A 17,956-nucleotide genomic window follows, 5' to 3' on the forward strand; every position below is an offset into this window, starting at 1 on the left:
GCGAAACACACTATGGTAAGGTATTCCTGCATCCAGTCTGGTCTGAAACGGTTGCAGGTGTCTTGGGGTACTTCAGTGCCACATTTATCCTTACGAAGCACAGGTATACATGATTACGGTTCCTGTATTGCATAGCTAGGCTCAATATATTAAAGATATACATATTGTATAAATGTGCTTCGAGCAGTCATCGAGAGGGCACTGATTTCTGGGTAATAACTCGAACGTCATCAATAGACATCTCATGGGTACAATACGAGTTCCGACTACTTGTCAAAAGTGTCTCTCAGCTTCGCAAAATGTGCCTTAACATCTTCTCCAAGCTTTCCTTCCACATCCGCTAATATCGTACACACCAGACTATGATTGTTGTACAAAAACCTGTCCCTTTTTCTCGTGTCGCTAATGCCCTTGCTGAGCTTCGTAATATAGGCCTCATACTCGCTTCTCAGGCGACCCACACTGACGGAGACCGGCTCGTCGTCCCCCGCTTCCGACGATAGGGCTAAAATGCCTTGCAATAAATTGGCAAACTTCTGTGTCAAAGGTGTTGGTGCTGTGGAGTTCCCGCTTTGCGACCCTGATGAGAGGAGTGCCGCACCAGTCGAGGGTCGGCCTGGTAGCGATGCGGTGACCTTTTGCAAAGATGTGCAGTGCATGTCCAGAACCTGCTGGAAGCGTGGCCAGAGAAGCATGTTGGTGGCGTTGATATAACCTTCTACGGTCGGTACTTTTCTACGTTGAAGCTCAAAGGCAAAGTGCTGGTTTAATCGTACGCAGAGTAATATTCCAAGTGTGTCAGTTGTAGTCTCCACCAACGACTTAGTAAAGGCTTGAGCGACTGCTAACGTGGGTTCGAAGATGGAGTTGAATGTCCGGGATATGGCATGGTAATTGTGAGCTGGGGCGAAATAGGTCGAGATAAAGGTATATTCGAAACTGGCATTGTCGATAAGTGCAAGATTGAAGCTTCTGAAAGGGACTTCGAGGTAGTGCGCAGATGACTCTTCCTCAGCAACGTGGGCGGTCAGAGCATTGGCTGATGAGCTCTTCAACGCATCGCGACGGCGTCCAAGAGAGAACGCATCGTAATTTGCAGGCGCAACGCGGGATTGGCCAAGCAAGGTCCCACCTCTCCTTGCACCAGGATCTTCGCCGAGCACATCGTACTTATCCATGGCGTGTACTTTGATCTTCTCAAGCGCTGTCCGATAGCGCGTGAAGTGATTGAGATAGTACCACCGCATAGTGAATATATAGGCTTGGCCGATCTGTTGTGCAAGGTCAGGTTGGTGTTTTGTCAAAAACGCGTACAAGTCCTTGTACTTCAGGAAAGCTTGCTGCTGAATGATCTGGGCATTGATCGATGGTGAGCGTAAAGCCTTGATCTGAGCCACAATGTGGTCCCGTACGCGTTCAACAGCACGACGTATGAGGTCATCTAGCAGTGGCTTAACGTCTTTGACGACTTTCAAGTCAGGGTTGCCCTGAGCTTTGGCATTGATGGTGCTTGAGCGCTTTTCAATGTCTGCCAGGGCCTGTACGAATTCCTCGTCTACAGGGCCTTCTGCAATCTTTCGCACAACAGCAGGCGATATGCTAATATCCTCTACAGCCGGACCAAGAAGTTTCTCGACTACTTTGCGGTTCCCGAGTTTGGTGTTTAGATCGATGGAACGGTTCTGGAGCGACTCAATCTCGGCCGAGACAGCTTCGAGATCGGATTGAAAGTTGGTAAGATATGTTTCGACCGATTTCAGGACTTCGTCACACGCCAATATCGACTTGTGGAGATCTTCAAATCTGTCCTTCTCCTTATCATCTGCAATCACAATGAGCGCGAGTTTCCAGTGCAGTAATCGAAAACATACATTCTTCGATTGACTGTGTGCTATATGTATGTACAGATGTAGAATGCTGTTGCTCCGCTGTGTCTTGATTTGCAAACTCCTGCAAGCTAAGACTCCCAAAATCAATGTCTTCTGCCACCTCCGTCGGCCTCTGAAGCGCATCCTCGGTATTTCCATCTCTCAACTTCGTTCTTTTAGGTGGCCCACCCATTATCGATTCCAGAACTTGCAAGGGATCCGCGCCATACTGCGGTCCCCCTGTTGTCTGCCGTCGTGAGCCACCATTCGGCACGCGAGCCGTCCCAGGTAGGCTGAGCGTTGAGGATCCAGGTGAAGCAAGCGAAAGCGACGATGATCGTGGGTTTAACCCAGGTCTGATGGGTAAAGGGCCTGGCCCAGACGCAGGATAGCCTCTTCGTGGAGCGGGTGAATAGGAGTCATGGCGAGGAGGCGGCGTGCCCGTGGGCGTAGAGTATGAAGAGATCCTGTCCAAGCCCCACATGTTAGGTATCACGCCAGAGTCGCTTTCAACGTCGCATTGTGTATAGTTTGGTTCGTGATTGGGGATCTGTGATCGAGGACAGCTACATGGCCCCATTCACTTTCGGCGCGGTGATTATTTTCTCCGCAACTAGACAGGGATCATTTAGCGCAGCTTCGCCCCTCGCGCCTGCCCAAAATCAAAATCCAAGCACGCAGACTTCTCTCCCCATTTCCATTAAAGGACCGCTGCCCACCCCGCCGTTCCTTGTCCAGCACCTCGACCACTACCACTTCCTCTCCCGTCGCATTCAAACCTCATTCATTCGCCATGGCCGACGACGCGCAGGTACGTACACCGCGATGAAGCGCCCCGCATGTGCTCTATTACCCCACCTCAACTCTGCCCGCTCCCATTGCGCCCAGGCTCCTCAGCCTCCCCCACGCCTGTGTCCCCACGTATACTGACTGTACTGTCTGCAGCATGAGCACACCTTCGAGAGCGCCGATGCCGGTGCCTCGACCACCTACCCCATGCAGTGCTCTGCTTTGAGGAAGAACGGATTCGTCGTCATCAAGAACCGCCCTTGCAAGATCGTCGAGATGACCACCTCGAAGACCGGAAAGCACGGCCACGCCAAGGTCCACTTGGTTGCCATCGACATCTTCACTGGAAAGAAGCTGGAAGAATTGTGCCCTTCCACCCACAACATGAACGTTCCCAACGTCACCCGCCGTGAATACCAGGTCGTAAGTGGCAACCGTCCCCACGTATGACATTCTGGCACTCACCATGTATGCAGCTCGACGTCACTGACGACGGCTTCATCTCCCTCATGAACGATGACGGCGACACCAAGGACGACGTGAAGGTCCCCGATGGTGAAGTCGGTGCCAAGCTCAACAAGCTCTTCAAGGAGGAGGAGAAGGACACCAGTAAGTTTGATACTCCATCCAAAAGAAAGTGCGACTAACTCTCCCCAGACGCCATTATTCTCACTGCCATGGGTGAGGAGGCTTGCATTGAAGTCAAGGAGGCTCCCAAGACTGGTTAAGCAGGTCCTCCTTGATCCGCAGACTGCCAGTTGGAAGTGGAACACCGATAGCTGGTAGCCTACGGAAATGGCTGCAACACTCTTTGCATACTACTTATGCGAAGTTGCAGCTTTGGCAACAAAATTAGCATTCTCCAGTGCGCTTCAACGTGCTGTCGCAGACCTATGCTTTGGGTTCTTCGGACGGATTTGGGACTTGCACCGCCATATGTGGGAAACGTATCACGGAATCTTTCCCTTTAGATATATACCTTACGGCAATGACAAAATAAGAGGTGATGATGTTACGGCATAATGAGCGCTCTTCATTCGTTGATTAGTGACACGATTTTTTGTTTTCACGCTAGTGTAATTTTAGATCTGCAGCCTCGTGATCTGTCAAAGCAACCACATGCATCACCTCGAGACACAGCAATACCTTTGGTGGATCGATGCCATTAGCCTTTCCTCAATGACCCATGAACGCCCTTGAAACCAATTACAACTCCACGGATAGCTTTGTGTTGTTGCAGCCATCGCCCATGCTATCGATACCGGACCGTTGTTCGTAGCCACGAACTCGCTCCTAGGATAGTCTTTGGCTATGCGCCCTAGTATGTCTGCTTGCATGCTTTGAGCAGCTAAATTCGCAACCAGCAATTTGTGTTGAGATACAATTTCGCTCCTTCGCCAAGAACATTGCCAGCTCAACACGCCTGCTATGGAGAAACGTTCGACGAAGGGACCCATTTGTGGTGTCGAAAATTGTCGATCGAGGCGGTATGATGAAGGGGAGGATGGGTTTCTATACTGTCAGAATGGTCACCGGCAGGGTGTAAGACGAATCGCTTTTTAAAATCAATTTTAACCTAACATTGCACAGGGCTTGGTCCGAGGAGAAGACGACGACGACAATCCTGTCACAGCTGCGAGGACGATAACAAGAAAGAAGAAGGACGTTGATGAGAGTACCAAAACGATCGCTAAACGTACGATGCTCGTTTCTTTAATACATTCACGTTTCGCTGACTCATGCTCTAGATTTCAGCGGCCGACAGGCTTTCGATCTATATCTGAAAAGCCTGCAGCTCATCCTTCGGCACCAAGTATGGTTTCTTGTGCACGAAAAAAGCTTACCAGCTGAGCTCGAGATAGTTATATACGATCTCTGGGCATTGCGCATAGCTCAACTCGCCGATAAGATGACGAACACTAACTTGGACTCTGATTTGCAATCTCAGGCTCAGATTTTCAGCACTCTGGAGACTGACGACAGTGACACAGCAGACGAAAAACGAGGGTTACTGAAGAATTTCGAACATAGAAGGGAACGTAAACTCGCAAGTATACCAAACCTCACCGATGCTCTTGCTCTCTGCTATCTGGGAATTCGCACATTACGGCTTCCAATCACACCTGGAGACTTCTATGCATGGGTCACAGATGGAAAGATGGCGTATAGAAGAGCTATCAGACTCGTACCGCTTGCGATGCGGGATCGACTGCCAGCAACATTCCATGCCGTTCTTAATCGACAAGCACTTTTCAAACACAAGCAATTCTATGATACTGTCGTAGATTTGCAAATCGGACTCTCCAAGGACCACGGCATCGTATGGCCAGCTCTCAATGTACCTATGCTACTCTACCGCTACCTGAGGGAGATGGCATTGACTTTGGAACTGTATGACGCTACAACTCGTCTGGCTGAGCTACTTGGCTACGACTTTGCTTTACACCCAAACGGCAAGAAGCGACTAGGAATACGACATCTACCTGAAGCACAGCTCGTTGGCTGTCTCATAGTTTCTGTCAAGCTACTCTACCCACTTGACGGCAAGCAACGCTTCCCTCAGTCATCTTCGGAGCCCACTGCAACAAAGATGAACTGGAATTACTGGAGTGAGCATATTGACGCCACAAGGACGAAGGAATTTGAAACCGACAAGGGACTCAACACCGAAGAAATGATGAGCCTACAAGAAAAGGATGTTCTCTCAATGCACTCAGAACAGCTGGATCAGTATCTCGACTTCTACGCCGACACATTCCTCGACGATGTGGAGATTCAGAGGATAACAGAGAATGACGACTTCCGCCGAGCATTATATGAAATGTTCACAACTGAAAGCAATGTGGAAATCCATCGACCGAAAGAGCTTTCGAAAGATGTAGCACTGGAAAGTCAGTTGGAGGTTGTCAAGATAGTTCACAGCACCATGGAAGCGGTAGCGCCGGTGCCTGTAGATGTTGCTACGGCTCAACATTTGAGGCCAGGACAGGCGTATCAAGTATGGAAACACGATAAAGAGCTGCCTGAACAAACGAAGGTGCTATATGATAAGGCTGCAAGACTTGCAGGGCTTTCGTTGGACATGCTTGTGATGGCTGTATCCTTTACCGAAGCGAGGATTGAGCAGTGGCGTAGACAACAAATGACGAGGCGACAGACTGCACCAGGGCAGGAAGATGAATAGATCGTGGCTATATCACAGCGGAAAACTTGGAAATATGAAAAGTTGTAGTTGTAATGAAGTCATAGTTCAATTATGCCATTGCTTGCGATCTTTACAATCAAGCTAATGAAGATGGCGGTCACAGGCAAAGAGTGAATGATGTGCTCCTTACGCTGCTGGCGTAACACAAAAATTCTAACGCATTTGGTAAATGCCATTTGGCCAATAATGGTATTGATGTCCTGCCACTGATATTTTTCAACAAGGCCTGAAGGCCAGACGGCCGTTGAGGGGCAAGGGTGCGGCGAGCACGTGACTTGCACGGACCACTCGGCTAAGCGACAATCCACACGTCGTGATCAATTTACCTACGCCTGCGCCGCCCGCCTCTACGAAGAACTTCACTGAGGATCCATTCAAACCGCCAACATGCAGATCTTCGTCAAGACTCTCACGGTATGTCTATGATCGCTGTTAACACACGGCGCTGTGCCATACTTATAATTTCCAGGGCAAGACGATCACCTTGGAGGTGGAGTCGTCCGACACCATCGACAATGTGAAGTCCAAGATCCAGGACAAGGAGGGCATTCCCCCGGACCAGCAGCGCCTGATTTTCGCCGGAAAGCAACTCGAGGATGGCCGTACCCTTTCCGACTACAACATCCAGAAAGAGTCGACGCTCCACTTGGTCCTCCGTCTCCGTGGCGGTATCATCGAGCCGTCGCTCAAGGCCCTTGCCTCAAAGTACAACTGTGATAAGATGATCTGCCGCAAGTGCTACGCGCGTCTGCCACCAAGGGCTGTCAACTGTGTACGTCTACCACAGATTTCCAAGTCATCGCTCTGCCATGCGCCCATGATGGAGTGATAGATGCAGAAAGGACTGGGACAGCTGACTAACAATACACAGCGCAAGAAGAAGTGCGGACACACCAACCAGCTCCGCCCCAAGAAGAAGCTCAAGTGAACTATTCGCTCACATCGGCGTCTGGCGAGATTGCGGAGAGGGTGGAACGAATGCGACGATTGCATGGGAAACAAGGTTACGTCGGCTTACAAGGCATCTTTGGCGTGCACATCACTCGGATTATCGGTATCATCATTGAAAGTACCGGACAAGTAGAGTGAATCGATTCAAATTCAAACACCAACAACATGTCTCTTCCTGGTGCTGTGTCCATAGATGCATATTCTTGTAGCGATGATTGAGATGGTGTGATCACGTGATCACGTGCTCTCCACGCGCTGTATGACGTCATTTGTCACGTCTCCCCTCATGACCCCGACAGAAAATCGTTTAACAATCCACCCCTCAACCACAAAATCGTTTCAAAGAGGCACATCAGTCAGAATTCAATATTTTGAATGCTGATATTCGGACACGATCTCTGACCTTATGCCATCACGACAGGAGACTGCAGGACAAGTACAAGGTGCATGCATATATTCGCTACTATGCCAACAAGCTACAGAATCATGATCCCTTGTATATATCGTTTACACATTGCCTCCTGTTCATATCCATGCTATTCCACATCATTCAACCATCCCATGACTCCGAGCTCGATTCGTGGCAACGGTTCACCATGAGTGCAGAATGAGACAGCAATAATGACAACGTAGGCAAGACTTCGACAGGATGAGGGGGTTCTCGAAGCTGTTAGCTTTGACGCTGCAAGACAAGAAGGGGAGCCCTGACATACCAAAAGCATTCGCATCAACTGTGGTGTGGGTGTGCTCCCAAGAGCCACCCAGTGTCATAGGAAATGCATGCAAAAAAGACATGCGTCATCATATATCCAACCAGAGAGAAATGATCGTACACATTGATGGATGTGTTGTTCATCTATCCAGGTAAGAGGGGGAAATGGTGGTACATGTCGAACAGAAGGGAATAGGAACAGTCTTTTACTCTGTCTTGCGGAGAATGAAAGGACTGGAGAAATGGTATCGTAACGCCTCGCTATGCATGGATGAATGGTGAAAAGTTGGAGTGTCGACGTCAGTCTGCAACGCAGGTATGGGGACTAGTGGTCGTGCCGTGAATGAGGGTGGTGTGCAGTCTTTCTGCTGACGCCGACAGCAATTTACCGAGCGGACAGGCCGGATGAGGGATGACGCGGCTGGATTGGAAAGCTCAAACGCGAGGCTTCTTCCAGTAGTATTGCTGCGTGGTGTTAGCCATATATACATATATGAAATGAGGTGGGTGTTGCGTACCTTGTGAGTCTTCCTGACGGAACGAAGACCAGTGCTACGTGTACCTGCAGTGATAGTCTCACGCCTCATCTGATTCGTGTCCATCTCCGGGACATAGTAGAATTCGTTCTCGAGTGGCTGGCCAGCAGCGTCTTTGCCGGCGCGAGGAATCTCGCCAACACATGGGGTCTCATCCAGAATCCTCTTGAGGTCTTGCCTTGACAATTGGGGAAGGGTGTCAGAGGCCTCCGTGCTCTCTGATGACTTACCGTCAGCACTCTTTACAATACAGGCCTTGAGTTCAGCGGGCAGGTTGCTATGAATGGCAGACAAGGGTTGCGAATGAATGCGAGAGAACGCCAGCTGGTTGATGACATGGTTCTTGATAGGAGACTCCTTGAAGCGGAAGGTCTCAACAGGGACACGCCGTGGAGAAGGTGACAGCAATGGTGCGCGAAGGCGTGGAGGGTTAGCCTGGGAAGGCGTTGTCGCTGTGTTGAAAGACGCAAGGCCGTTCAGTAGATTCTGTCCAAAAGGTCCAAAAGAATGAACGACAGGATCATTCTCCTCATCGTTGTCGGAAAAGTCGTCAGCTGCAAAGGATGACAAGATACTAGCCTTGGCGTCAAGTACACCAACCTCTTGGCTGGTGCGTGAACCAGGTAGGGCAGGACGAATGAACGTTTGATCAGCAGAGCCTGGAGTGTCGACACTGGGGCTCGCCTCGCTGGCATCAGCATCCTCAAAGACCTGTACTGTGCCGGGCTGGGAAGCTTGGCCATGACCAGCGAAGACAGGAGGACGGATGGGACTTTGAGATACTGGCGAGCGAGGGATAACAGGAGGACTGGAATCAAAGTTGGACTGTCGTCGTCCAAGCGTAGGCGTAAGGGTGCCCTCTTCTTCCGAATCCCATAGCTTAGATGCAGGGACAGCGGGCCACGCTACCATGACCCGAGTATCCTGCACATCCAAGATGATCTCCGTCTCCGGATTTTCCGATACATAGGTGTCACCCTTGCTCAGCTCAAACACCCGTCCTTTGCAATGAATCTTTGCACCGTTCCAGCCTAGACATTCAATTTCGATGTGGCCATGCGTATATAACGCGCTTGGCGCATGATACGTGGCTTGGACGTGAACGCGTGAAATGAGGCGATTGGTTGATAGCTGGTAGTCTGCAGAGTTGGAGCTCCTGCCCATTCGCACAATTTCGCCATCTGCTGGAAGGTCCACGGTCGGAAGGGCACCGAGTGGGGTCCGCTCCGAGAGGGCAGAGAAGGTGCGCTCCATGCCCGGCCGGGCGTGGCGGGGCGATGAAGAATGCAGTATGCCGGTTGAAGACGTTGGGACGGGGGTCGGATAGTACTTGAGCTCCTGCTTGGGGAGTGTGGGCGACTCAGGCTCGAATTTGCGCTTGGATGAGCGAGGACGCGGGAAGGGCGGCGAGGAGAACGTCGTCTCATCGCCGAATGCGGGGAGCAGCGCTGGCCGACTTAGTTCCGGCTGGTGCCCCTCTGTCGACTCGACGAGCGACTGAGGCAGCATCTTGCTGGGAGAGTCGTCCATGGCGTGTGTAGAGCTCCCTAGACGCGAGACACGGCGTGTAATCGTCTATCTACAGGCGTTACGTGGACGTGGCTCGTGGTGGAGGCTCAGACGCCGGACAGCGGGCGTGGAGGGGTGAGGGCACGAAGGAAGACAGAAGGAAGAAAGAGAGAAGAGAACGGTCAGACACAAGAGGCCATGGGAGGTCAATTGTGGATTCAGAGCGCGTACACGGTCAGACAAAGAAGTGGTAGGTCGCGGTTCGCGATTGTCAGGTGTGGGCACAGTAGCGCGATGAGCTAGGACCTATATGAGCACCATCCGGAATTCACCACGGATCTCTCCCTCGCCGTCAAGTCCCTTTCTGGCTCCCCTGTCTATCCGCAGCATGTCCAACTTGTCTCTGAACAGTACAGTGCTGTTGCCAGTCGATTTTCCCACCGTGACTGCTCTGTCTATCCAGTTCCAAACCCACTGGTTTCCAAGGGCCTTGGGGGCCATTCACGAGCTTGCATGCATGAGCACAAATCTTTCACCTATGACATTCCTCGCTCGGCTGCGTGGCTGCAAATTAGTTTTCCAGGCCGAGTGAACCAGCCCCTCGTACTGCAACAAATCGGACAATGATCCACTGACAAATCGGCAAATTCTCCATATCATGTTTTGGACGCGTGTGACGCACCAAGCACGACTTGAGTATCAATTGGGTACAGTACCGTAAAGCACGCACAAATCAGGGGCGAAACACACCACTGTAATGGAAACAGAAGCACAAAACTACAAAGGAGGGGACTATGCCATCAACCCAACGAGAACTGCCATTGCTACGTCTGACCGTCACTTATGATGCAAATCAATTTCTGCGTGCTGGTCCGCCATGCTAGCCACCAGGTGGGCCAGAGACTTGAAGAGACGTCACGCAGGTAAAAAGAAAATATTTGCGCAGCCATCGACGCAGCTAACGCGAAAGCATGCAATCCTGCTACAAAGTGGAGCTATGAGGCTGACGCGAGGAAATCAAGCGGTAGAGACGCGTCGAGAAACGGAGTAGTGCACGGTGCGTTTCGGCTGGTGCAGAAAGCGGGTGGCATCGACCGATCTAGCAATGAAAGACACAGGCGCTGACGATTCAAAGTCTAACTAGAAGCGCAGGAACGAGCAGATCTACAAGCTGTTGAAGTTCCGTCATGCTCCGCTTCAAGTTCTGGGTAAGTTCTGGGTAGAGGGTGAATGATGTGAAGCTGGTGAAGCGCAGGGAGTGTGATAGGTAGTCAGATGGCTTATCTGCCCGTCTGGTTCCATATACTCGTTTGAACACGCAGAAAGCAAATGTTGAACCAATGTACAGCTTCTCGCCTCGAGATGTGACGTGAATTGTCTTTCCGGCGGTTTACTGCATTGCATGCTTAGCATACAGGAACGGCTGATTGCACGAATTGTGACGCGATGATTGGCTGAAATTTTCGAAATACTTTCCCGATAGAGCAAGGCTTGGGCCCCGCTGTCCGCGTTCCCGATGTGGCCTCGGTCCAGCGGCGAAACATAAGCCCGAGCAGCAAAAAGTTCGAGCAAGGGTCTATGCCAGAATTTCCAGCAGCCATCGAAGAAAGTCCAGCGCAACCACGATACCGCCCGCAACAAGCAGCAATGGCCAAATCAAAGACCCTCACCAAGAAGGTGCAGCTGCCAGTCGAGGCGCCTCTCACCACCAAAGCCGCAGATGGCACACCTTACCAGCTGGACCCGGCGCAAGTCGAACGCGCAGCGAAGGCGCTTGTTGCGCACATGCAGAAGCATGTCACAGAGAAGCAGGAAGCTGCGCCCGTGAAGAACTTGGCCGAAGATGAGGATGAGCCAGAGGCAAATGACGAGCCCATCTTCCTCAGTGTCACTACCAAGAAGCATATTCACGACACAAGCCGTCTGAAGCCCACCAAGATGTCAGTTTACCTGTGCAATGCACTCGCACTTTTGCTGACAAGAGTTCCAGTGTTCTTCCACATCCCATCATTGCGGAAAATGTGCGAATCTGCATGTTTACAAAGGACCCTCAGAGAACGTACAAAGATCTCGTTGCGTCTGATGCCTTTCCAGCTGCTCTCCGGACCAAGGTGCAGCGTGTGCTTGGCGTAGAGAAGCTGAAGAAGCGATACAAGTCATATGAGCAAAAGCGCGCACTCGCAGCTGAATACGACCTCTTCCTCGTTGACGACCGCATCATCAAGATCGTCGCCGAATTTCTTGGGAAATCCTTCTACGGCACCAAATCGAAGCGCCCCATTCCCATTCGCCTTACCGCAGGCGCATACATTGACAAGAGCGCAAGAAAGGATTCAAAAGAACCAGTCAATGTCATTGGAACTGCCCAAGGCATTGCCAAGGAGATTGAAACCGCTCTCAAGTCGACATACCTCAGCTTGAGCGCCTCCGCAAACAGCTCCATCAAGATTGGTCTCTTATCCATGACTCCCCAACAGGTCACCGAAAACACCACTGCAGTCGTCAATGCCATTGTTCCCAAGCACATTGAACACGGCTGGCGCAATGTCCGCGGGCTCCACATCAAGGGTGCCAAAACCAAAGCCCTCCCCATCTGGCTCGCCGACGAGCTCTGGATCGACGAGACCCAAGTTCTCGATGGTCCCCACCATGCCGCCATCACTGACAGCGCCAAGAGCGATTCTGCACAGCGCAAAAGGAAATGGGATGAGTGGGAAGAGGAGCTCCTCGATGAGGAAGAATTGGCGGCTAAGAAGGCACTCCGTGACGCGAAGAAGTCGAAGAAGTCGAACAAGAAGAGCTCCATCAGCAAGGAGAAGCGGTCGGCGATGAAGAAGCAAGTATTAGAGTCGGTACAGACGCCACTAATCGCGAGCTGAACTTGGTTGTGTGATGGTGAATGTATCTATGAGCATTTGACGGGCGTTTTGGGCGCACAAAATTACGATATAGAGGTAGTAGCTAGTACACTACTAGAATGTTTGCGACTGTTTGGTTGACTTCTAGAACGGCATGGTTGAAATCAGGCAATCACTGTGATGATGCCGATGCCGATATCCTATCAATGTGACGTTTGATACAATCGTAAGCAAACTATGTGCTCAATTCAACTGGAAACTTCAGTTGGTGTATATCGATGTGTAGCGATATTTGTACATGTCAAACTCGACTTCATCGTACGTATCACAACGGCCAGCCAATCCACGTGCTGAGTGGTCAACTCCTGGCTCCAACGTGTAATTTCTTCTGGACAGATTGAGGTGCGAAATAATTATCTTCAGCGCCTCTGATGAAAAATTCGCTAGTGCCATACTGGTATCTGATAATCATAATGAAATCATGCTGTTCCCTCCTGTGCGTGAAAACGAATATCTTCTTGGGTATAATATTATCGGCTTTCATGTTCTTGTGAATGTTGACAGTTTGCGATATTGGCTCATGTAGCGGAACAGAGTATGCCCAGGAGAATAAAATCAACTATTCACCATTCTGAATAATCAATACAATAGCTTTGTCCATATAATTTCCAAGTCTGCCTGTGATACTTTGTATTGTATTTCCTTGCGACATTTGGGCAGGTGAAAGAACCGAGGAATTGGAAAAGCAGTGCGCACCAGGTCCTGATAGAAAGTAAATAGAATGGTAGTGGTTGCTAACCACAGAGAAACAAAAGGATACAATATCCCCATAACAGATGAGAATCTATAGTGTCGTTCCCTACCTAGGCAATGGCGACTGTTTCTATACTTTGCCTCCATATTCATGTAATCTTTGCACCGGATGATTCGGCGCCATTAATTAGCCATGCTGCTAGAAATCCAACTAGCCAACCACTGCGGTTTACCTTGGCGTAGTTACCCCACCATCCTGATACAGCAGCTTCCTTCTCACTGTTTGCCCTTCAACACAGATGAGGATATAATTATAATTATTTGCTCATTTCTCTATCAAACATATCAGCCTCTGGCAGATCATCCCAGATCGTATAGTGGTCAGTATTTCTGCTTGTCATTGCCTTGAAAAGCAGAATCGCAGGAGACCTGGGTTCAATTCCCAGTCTGGGAGCTTATGTACTATCTTTTTGCATCTTTTTTTGTATTTTTTGTGTCCATCGGCCTAGCCCATAGCATGGCCACTAGTGCCCTCAAAGGCAATCGGAAGGAGTCGCTGGACGCTGTTGGTGCAAGCTCGACGCTACCACGGACCACGGACGACTTTGGGGGCATATTGTTTGAAGGTTGCGTACCACATCTACACCATGCATCAAGTGTGCTCAATTCCCCATCCTATGCGGGGGGACATGGCAATTCTGGCAACAACATCGTGAGGATGAAATTGGATGAAACAAGACTCGGGTACGCTTACCTACGTTGACGCCAACCCGGCGCAGAAATTCTTCACCAATCCAAAGGAAAGCTGCATTGTTCAAACGTCCAAACTTCAAACTGACCAACCACGGAAAAAAAAAGTAACATGCACATGGCGAACAGCACTCATTACTTCTATATTGTGATTAGTTCGCGAAGCAACAGTATATACTATCCAGCGTCTAGTACTAGTCCATACATTCTCCAACCACCATGCACCTTCTCGCCCCCTCACGTGGCCAAACACGTTATCGAAGCGCACTTCTCACGCCCATTGGCTTGGGCCCAAATCAATCCCAGCCCCTTCATCACAGTGTTTGATGACTTCGGTACGTTGCTCTCCAACATCATCACCTTCTCCTCCCCCAGGAACCAAAACCCCCAAACTCAATCGCAGCGATTTCTTTTTGTGAATTAACCAACACCACTCCTCAAAAGCCTCGGCCCTCCACACCGCATACACAGCCCACACAGCCGCCGGCGCCACCAGAATCCAAATCATCCGCCTCAACATCCCCGATCTAATCCCCATATCTACACCCATACTCGACGACGAGCAAGCCTCCTACACAACGCTCTACTCACCCAGCACGCACTGCCAGCTCCTGCACGTGCCCTCGCTAGCCGCAGAATTAGACCTCGGTCCAGTGTACACACGACGCCTTTCAGAATATCTAGCCTGTGCTCCAATTCCGCGCTCGGTCATGTCGGCGGCGTGGCCTGTTATTGGCGGGCGCTTGTTCTATGAGGAGGAGGAGGAGGGCTGGGATGTAAGGGATTTGCTGGGCGAGGTTGGGGGAAGGGTGGAGGGGGATAATGGCGGGTTGAGGAGGGACGAGGAAGAGAGGGAGGGGGGCATGGTGTATGACTGGGAGGAGCGGGTGTTTGTAGAGGCAAGGGGATTTGAGCAGCCGAATGAGTGTGTGATGGCGGGTGCGGCGAATTTGTCGAGTGAGGTGGGGCCTGGGTTGTTTGGGTATGATGGGTTTTTGAGGGGGACGAGGGTAGTGGATTAACATATGGGTGTGGCTTTAATGTAGTATAAGGTGTATGATTAGCTGTAACATATTACTGTATTACATACAATGTATATTACTTCGACGTAAAACAAAAAAGGTATAGCATGGCCATCCCGCTTCCTTGGATTATGGCATCTAGCAAAATCGCACAAACGCTACATCTCTTCAGGGCCCATATCGAACAGCAAAAACTCTGCTGCTTTGTCGCCCACACTCTCAATCTCAACCTTCCCCGGGCCAGACAGCCCATCAATATACGCGCCATCCCCCTCTCCCAAAACGGTCTCTCCAATCTTAATCTTAGCACCTCCTTCCTTGGGTTGTGTCCTCCCACCCATGACAACATGCGCAAACAACTTCCTCTTTCCCTCGGCAACCACATCATGCACCACGCTCTTCCCCGGTGACAAAATCGATGCATCCATACTCAAATCGGCCTGCAATCCGATACTCTTCTTGTCATTACCCAGCCTCTCGGTATACTCCATGATCCTGACCAGTTTATCCGCCTTGTCCTCGTCGGTAAACTTCTTGGTCTCGTAGTGCGGCTTGAGTCCTCTCTTGTTCGGCTTGGCCCAGATCTGCAAGAAATGACATTCGCTGTCGCGGTTGCGGTTGTACTCTGAGTGGCGGATGCCAGTACCGGCAGATGTGAATTGGACTTCGCCGCGCTGCAGGTTCTCGAGGTTGCCCATGCTATCCTTGTGTTCGAGAGTGCCGGAGACGATGTAGGAGAAGATGAGGAATTCGGCGTGGGAGTGTGTGCCTGTTGGATTTCAGTCAGCTTCGAACTTTTCTAGCATGGGCGAGGGTATACATACCGAAGCCTGTACCGGCCTTGACCCTGTCTTCGTTGATTACGCGGAGTGGACCCCAGCTTTCGTGGTTGGGATCGTAGTAAGAGGCGAAGGAGAAGGTGTGGTATGTGTATAGCCAACCGTGGTCTGCGTGCCCACGCTGTGACCACGGCCGCTTTGTGATCTTCATGGAAGCTGGTGCTGCAACCGTAGACATGGTGCGTGTGACTGGCTTGCTAATGGCTGAAAAGAGCGTGTTGCGGAAAAGACCCGAGTAAGCCAGGATGATTGATATAACGGTTACAAGTACTGCAAAAGTCTTTGTGTAGAAATATGAAGTAGTGGGTGTGGTAGTGGTGGTGGTAGTAGTAGTTGATTCTTGTGCAGTGGTTCTATTGCTCATTTGAGAGGGAGATTCCAGGGCAAGCGAAGTCGCAACCTCACTTTATACGTGTTAGGAGAACGGAGAGGAAGTTCGCGCATCTTGGAGACGTTTCCAAGGGAAATTCAGCCTTGAGCATAGCATTTGCAATGATTGACTAAGACTATGCTAACAAGCTTGTGGAGGTGGAGATGGGCCTAGCGGGGATCAGTAATGGATGACGTTCTTGCGTGCGGAAATTTATCAGCGGGGCTTGATTGGCTCATCGACGGTAGGACGGAATAGCATCCGATCATGGCGAACAACCCATCAATCGCACTTCTTCTTTGTCCTTGTATTCATTGATTACTCCAGCACATGCGAGATCGACTTTTCCTCCAATTAGTCAATCACGTTGTTGCAAGTCCATTCAACGCAGAAAACAGTGGCGATCATGGCGTTGAGGAACTTTGACCCAGAAGCACTGCTGCAAAAATGGGATGAGAAGAAATACTCTCCTTTGCACAATGGAAAGAATCTCGCACAATCGTTGCGAGAAGCTTTTGGGATCCCAAAGTCAGACACGTACGTCTACCGGGCTCTCGCAGAAACCACACTAGACATCACACAACGGGCCATTGACGCCAAGCGAGCACATGGTCTACATGGCTGGTATCACGACGATGAGGGCAATCCTGTATGTTTCGTTCTGTACTTCTTCAATATCATGAAATCACATTTGGATGAAGAAATAACACAATCTATAAACAAATAAGCACATCTGTCAAATCCCATTTCAACACACGCCTTCTCTTCCGCAAAGCCATCTCAAAGCACAAGAGCAAGTAAGCCCAAACATCTAACATACCCCAGATTGACCCCCCACACCCAACCCCCTCCGAGATAACCAGCTACACAACCCTCTTCGACCCCTCCCTCTCCCTCCCCAAAGCCCTCACATCCTTCCGAGCAAACGCCCCCAAAGCCTCCCTTCGCCTCCCCATCTCTACCCACCTATCCTCGCTCTTCTTCCACCAAACCCCCTCCACCCAAACAACAGTCACCCAAACACCACAACCACAACCCCTACCCCTCCTCCCCTCCAAAAAACCTCGCACCCACAAAAACCCCTATCTAGACCTCTGGACCTACTCCTGCCACGAACTAGAATACGCAGGCCCCTTGCCTTCAACCTCCAAAACGCGCATCTCCCACCACATCCTGCCCCTCTTCTACCACCACTTTGGCTGCATCGTGCCCTCGTACGCCGCACTGCACGTCATTGCCAAGCTGGCACAGCCTGCCAAACCGAGTAAGCAGCCCGTGAAGCCGATTCTGGACATCGGGAGCGGAACCGGGTATTGGACGTTTATGCTACGGAATCTTCCTATGGTGGGGGGTACGGGTGCGGGGAGGGATTTGGATGTTAGGGCGGTGGATAGTGGGATTAGTGAGTACAGGGTTACTTGGGTGCGGGATACGGTGAGGATGGATGGGGTGCGGTATTTGGAGAGCGTGGTCGAGGGCGGCAAGGGCTGTGTATTGCTGCTTGTGTATCCGCAGGCTACGGGGTCGTTTACGGCCGATGTATTAAGGGCGTTTGAGGGGGACAGTATTGTTGTGGCTGGGACGCAGAATGGGAATAGGTTCACCGGGTTTACGGATATGAGGGTGGATGAGTGGGTGGAGAAGAATTTGAAGGCGTTTGAGTTGACGCTGAGGATGCCGTTGCCGAGTTTTGCGGGCAAGGATGAGGGCTTGTTTGTTTTTCAGAGGAGGAAGGTGTAGATGTTAGGTGGAAATGTTGAGATGACTGCGTATCGAGTCAAAGCGGACAAGACG

The 17,956-nt window shown here is 50.7% G+C and overlaps 9 protein-coding genes across 9 annotated transcripts; 6 read left to right on the forward strand and 3 right to left on the reverse strand.

Moving 5' to 3' along the window:
• Positions 1-266: 266 nt before the first annotated feature.
• IAQ61_000778 (uncharacterized protein) lies at positions 267-2,352 on the reverse strand (the record flags this gene model as incomplete). Its single annotated transcript, XM_003842523.1, has 2 exons — positions 267-1,822; positions 1,872-2,352. The coding sequence occupies 2 exons, from the start codon at positions 2,350-2,352 to the stop codon at positions 267-269; spliced, it is 2,037 nt and encodes a 678-aa protein (XP_003842571.1).
• A 188-nt stretch (positions 2,353-2,540) lies between these two features.
• On the forward strand, positions 2,541-3,385 carry ANB1 (translation initiation factor eIF5A; the record flags this gene model as incomplete). Its single annotated transcript, XM_003842522.2, has 4 exons — positions 2,541-2,679; positions 2,814-3,080; positions 3,134-3,266; positions 3,315-3,385. The coding sequence occupies exons 1-4, from the start codon at positions 2,662-2,664 to the stop codon at positions 3,383-3,385; spliced, it is 489 nt and encodes a 162-aa protein (XP_003842570.1). The 5' UTR covers positions 2,541-2,661.
• Positions 3,386-4,146: 761 nt separating this feature from the next.
• IAQ61_000780 (uncharacterized protein) lies at positions 4,147-5,917 on the forward strand (the record flags this gene model as incomplete). Its single annotated transcript, XM_003842521.2, has 3 exons — positions 4,147-4,197; positions 4,248-4,353; positions 4,406-5,917. The coding sequence occupies 3 exons, from the start codon at positions 4,147-4,149 to the stop codon at positions 5,839-5,841; spliced, it is 1,593 nt and encodes a 530-aa protein (XP_003842569.2). The 3' UTR covers positions 5,842-5,917.
• Positions 5,918-6,196: 279 nt separating this feature from the next.
• Positions 6,197-7,302, forward strand: UBI1 (Polyubiquitin). The gene is made up of 3 exons (XM_003842520.2): positions 6,197-6,276; positions 6,332-6,634; positions 6,734-7,302. Exons 1-3 carry the CDS (start codon positions 6,250-6,252, stop codon positions 6,788-6,790), a joined length of 387 nt encoding a protein of 128 aa, XP_003842568.1. The 5' UTR covers positions 6,197-6,249; the 3' UTR covers positions 6,791-7,302.
• Positions 7,303-7,731: 429 nt separating this feature from the next.
• IAQ61_000782 (uncharacterized protein) lies at positions 7,732-9,591 on the reverse strand (the record flags this gene model as incomplete). Its single annotated transcript, XM_066094814.1, has 1 exon — positions 7,732-9,591. One exon carries the CDS (start codon positions 9,589-9,591, stop codon positions 7,732-7,734), a length of 1,860 nt encoding a protein of 619 aa, XP_065955122.1.
• Positions 9,592-10,714: 1,123 nt separating this feature from the next.
• IAQ61_000783 (uncharacterized protein) lies at positions 10,715-12,707 on the forward strand (the record flags this gene model as incomplete). The annotated part of the gene is made up of 3 exons (XM_066094815.1): positions 10,715-10,778; positions 11,054-11,510; positions 11,561-12,707. Coding segments are annotated over 3 exons (1,410 nt in total), but the record flags the coding sequence as incomplete, so codon positions are not given.
• Positions 12,708-13,698: 991 nt separating this feature from the next.
• On the forward strand, positions 13,699-14,953 carry IAQ61_000785 (uncharacterized protein; the record flags this gene model as incomplete). Its single annotated transcript, XM_066094816.1, has 3 exons — positions 13,699-13,925; positions 14,040-14,266; positions 14,376-14,953. The coding sequence occupies 3 exons, from the start codon at positions 13,699-13,701 to the stop codon at positions 14,951-14,953; spliced, it is 1,032 nt and encodes a 343-aa protein (XP_065955124.1).
• Positions 14,954-15,111: 158 nt separating this feature from the next.
• Positions 15,112-16,156, reverse strand: IAQ61_000786 (uncharacterized protein; the record flags this gene model as incomplete). The annotated part of the gene is made up of 2 exons (XM_003842516.2): positions 15,112-15,722; positions 15,778-16,156. 2 exons carry the CDS (start codon positions 16,154-16,156, stop codon positions 15,112-15,114), a joined length of 990 nt encoding a protein of 329 aa, XP_003842564.2.
• A 310-nt stretch (positions 16,157-16,466) lies between these two features.
• On the forward strand, positions 16,467-17,902 carry IAQ61_000787 (uncharacterized protein; the record flags this gene model as incomplete). The annotated part of the gene is made up of 2 exons (XM_003842515.2): positions 16,467-16,811; positions 16,988-17,902. The coding sequence occupies exons 1-2, from the start codon at positions 16,569-16,571 to the stop codon at positions 17,900-17,902; spliced, it is 1,158 nt and encodes a 385-aa protein (XP_003842563.1). The 5' UTR covers positions 16,467-16,568.
• Positions 17,903-17,956: the final 54 nt, after the last annotated feature.

This window comes from Plenodomus lingam (assembly GCF_022343315.1).
Source record: "Plenodomus lingam strain CAN1 chromosome Unknown contig_11, whole genome shotgun sequence".
NCBI lineage: Eukaryota > Fungi > Ascomycota > Dothideomycetes > Pleosporales > Leptosphaeriaceae > Plenodomus > Plenodomus lingam.